General features: G+C 44.8%; 1 protein-coding gene across 1 annotated transcript; it reads left to right on the top strand.

Moving 5' to 3' along the window:
* Window positions 1–623: 623 nt before the first annotated feature.
* On the top strand, window positions 624–1,853 carry LOC119348446 (60S ribosomal protein L36-2-like; the record flags this gene model as incomplete). Its single annotated transcript, XM_037616552.1, has 2 exons — window positions 624–823; window positions 1,807–1,853. Coding segments are annotated over 2 exons (240 nt in total), but the record flags the coding sequence as incomplete, so codon positions are not given.
* Window positions 1,854–2,310: the final 457 nt, after the last annotated feature.

The raw sequence follows: 2,310 nt of genomic DNA, 5'->3' as shown, positions 1-2,310 counted from the left end.
AGAAAACAGAGCTGAATTCATTGAGATATTTGCATTTCTAGCTACATTTCAGTGCCAAATTTCACCAATTTAAGCAAAACTACCGTTTAGCTAGCTACAGTTCAGTGCCATATTTCACTGGATTAAAATAAGCACATACACATAACTGACAGCACACATACACATCACTGATTTAACGAAATTTGCACACAACTCAGTAGCACTTCATCATCATATAAAGTATATTAGCAGCAGTACAAATAAAGAGACATGATCAAAGTACTTCATAATAAACCCAAGCAACTTCATAATAAATCACTAGTCCTACTTATTGATGGTTTCTAAATCATTTATTTGATCGATAACAAATAGCCTTGTCCTGCACAAAATCTTTGTCCTCAGCTGTAAACTGAACTATTGTCAGGTCATGTTGTCAGGTCATGTTGAAAGTAAAATAGGACCTTGCTGTGTTTGGGACCAAATTGTTATTTGGCTATTCTAGCTGGCTTTTTTTAGTGAATTGTAACTTGTGTGAAGCTGAAACAAAGTTAACTTACATGCTCCTATATGCTCAGCTGAATTATTATAACATGTCTATCCAGTTTGCAGTTATTCTTACAATGTTATCTTGGCATATTTTGCAGAAAGGTACCAAGAGGGTGCAATTTGTCAGGAACTTGATTAGGGAGGTTGCTGGATTCGCTCCCTATGAGAAACGTATCACTGAGCTTCTTAAGGTTGGAAAGGACAAGCGTGCACTCAAGGTCGCCAAGAGAAAGCTTGGTACTCACAAGAGAGCAAAGAAGAAGAGAGAGGAGATGTCAAGTGTCCTTAGGAAGATGAGGTGTGTAACCACTCTGACTCACCATTTATATTATGAACATTATTTTTCTGACCATGTTCATTAGGTTTTGCTTGATTGAATTACAGATGGTTGTATGATTATAAGAGTCACACCTGTGTGCGGGATGGTCTCAAGTCAAGTTAACAATATCTGCCAAAACCTAATACAAATGAATCATATGAATAAAAATGATTGATGCAGAATCCAAAATGGCAACTGGCATACATTGCTAGCAAAGTACTATTTCAATTGATCAGGGTTTTGAGTTGGCTCTGTGGCAAAACAATGTTAAGCACGCTTTATAAGCACGCTTTCAGCACTAATTTAAGTTGTTGCCAACTTTTGCAGAACTTAAACTTGGCTTGCTGACTAAATAATACTACCTCCGATCTATAATAAGTGTCGCAGTTTTGAACTAACCCCGGTTCAAAACTGCAATACTTATTTTGGATCGGAGGGAATACTACGTTAAGTTGCCTTCTGCTATTTGATCTCACAACTTTTTCTTCCAAGTACTGAATTTGACTTGTATCATTTGTAAGAATTGTGGACTCTTCATTCCAGCCCCAAATATCTACTGTGTATCATATTTTTTGCTTATGTCACACATTATCTTTATTGGTTAAGCTAACGAACTCTCCCTTGTGTGCAGAAAAATAGTGCCCATCAGGACCAAAACAATTAAAGCCAGTCAAAAGGATTAGTAGAAATCGAGGCCCTCGCCTGACATGCATCTAGTCGAGGGCATTGGTCGCACGCTCAATTGAAATAGTACTTTGCTAGCAATGTATGTCAAGTTAACAATCGAAGTGCATACAGAAAACACAGAATTAATGCAGAATCCAAAATGCAAAGTGTTCTTTAGGTTTTTCTTTTTTCTGACCATGTTCATGTCTTCTACTTTCAGGCAAAAATAGTTGCAATTCTGTTTTGCTGCAACAGTTGGTATATAAATGACTAAAATGTTCTCACGTGATATGCAGGTCTGCTGGTGGTGGTGGTGCTGGTGACAAGAAGAAATAGAGATGGGGCTCACGGGGGATGCGAGGGGGAGAGGGGGAGAGGAGGAGGGGGAGCTCACGGGGGCGACGAGGTCCGGGTGGTGGTGTGGGTGCTCCGGCGACGGTGGTGTGGACGGGGCGGCGTCCGGGCCACCGGCGACGAGGGCGGCGGGGCGATGGCGAGTCGGCCTGGCCACCGGAGTCGGCCGGGCGAGGTCAACGGCGAGCGCCCCCTCTTCCTCCTCCTTCTCCGTGGGGAAAGCGGCGGGGCGGCGGCGTCGGGAGAGGAGAGGGCGGCGTCGCGGCGTCTCACGGCGTCGGGGCGGCGTCGCGGCGTCGGGGCGGCGTCGAGGCGGCGGGGCAGCGGCGTCGGGAGAGGAGAGGAGAGGGGAAGGGGATCGAGGGCGAGGGCGAGAAGGGGATCGAGGGCCGGGGAGGAAAAATATGGATGGGGGCACAATACTAATGGCGCACCACCCCCCGGTG

The sequence above is a fragment of the Triticum dicoccoides genome, unplaced genomic scaffold (assembly GCF_002162155.2).
Source record: "Triticum dicoccoides isolate Atlit2015 ecotype Zavitan unplaced genomic scaffold, WEW_v2.0 scaffold92625, whole genome shotgun sequence".
Classification (NCBI taxonomy): domain Eukaryota; kingdom Viridiplantae; phylum Streptophyta; class Magnoliopsida; order Poales; family Poaceae; genus Triticum; species Triticum dicoccoides.
This window is presented reverse-complemented; position numbering and strand designations above follow the sequence as displayed.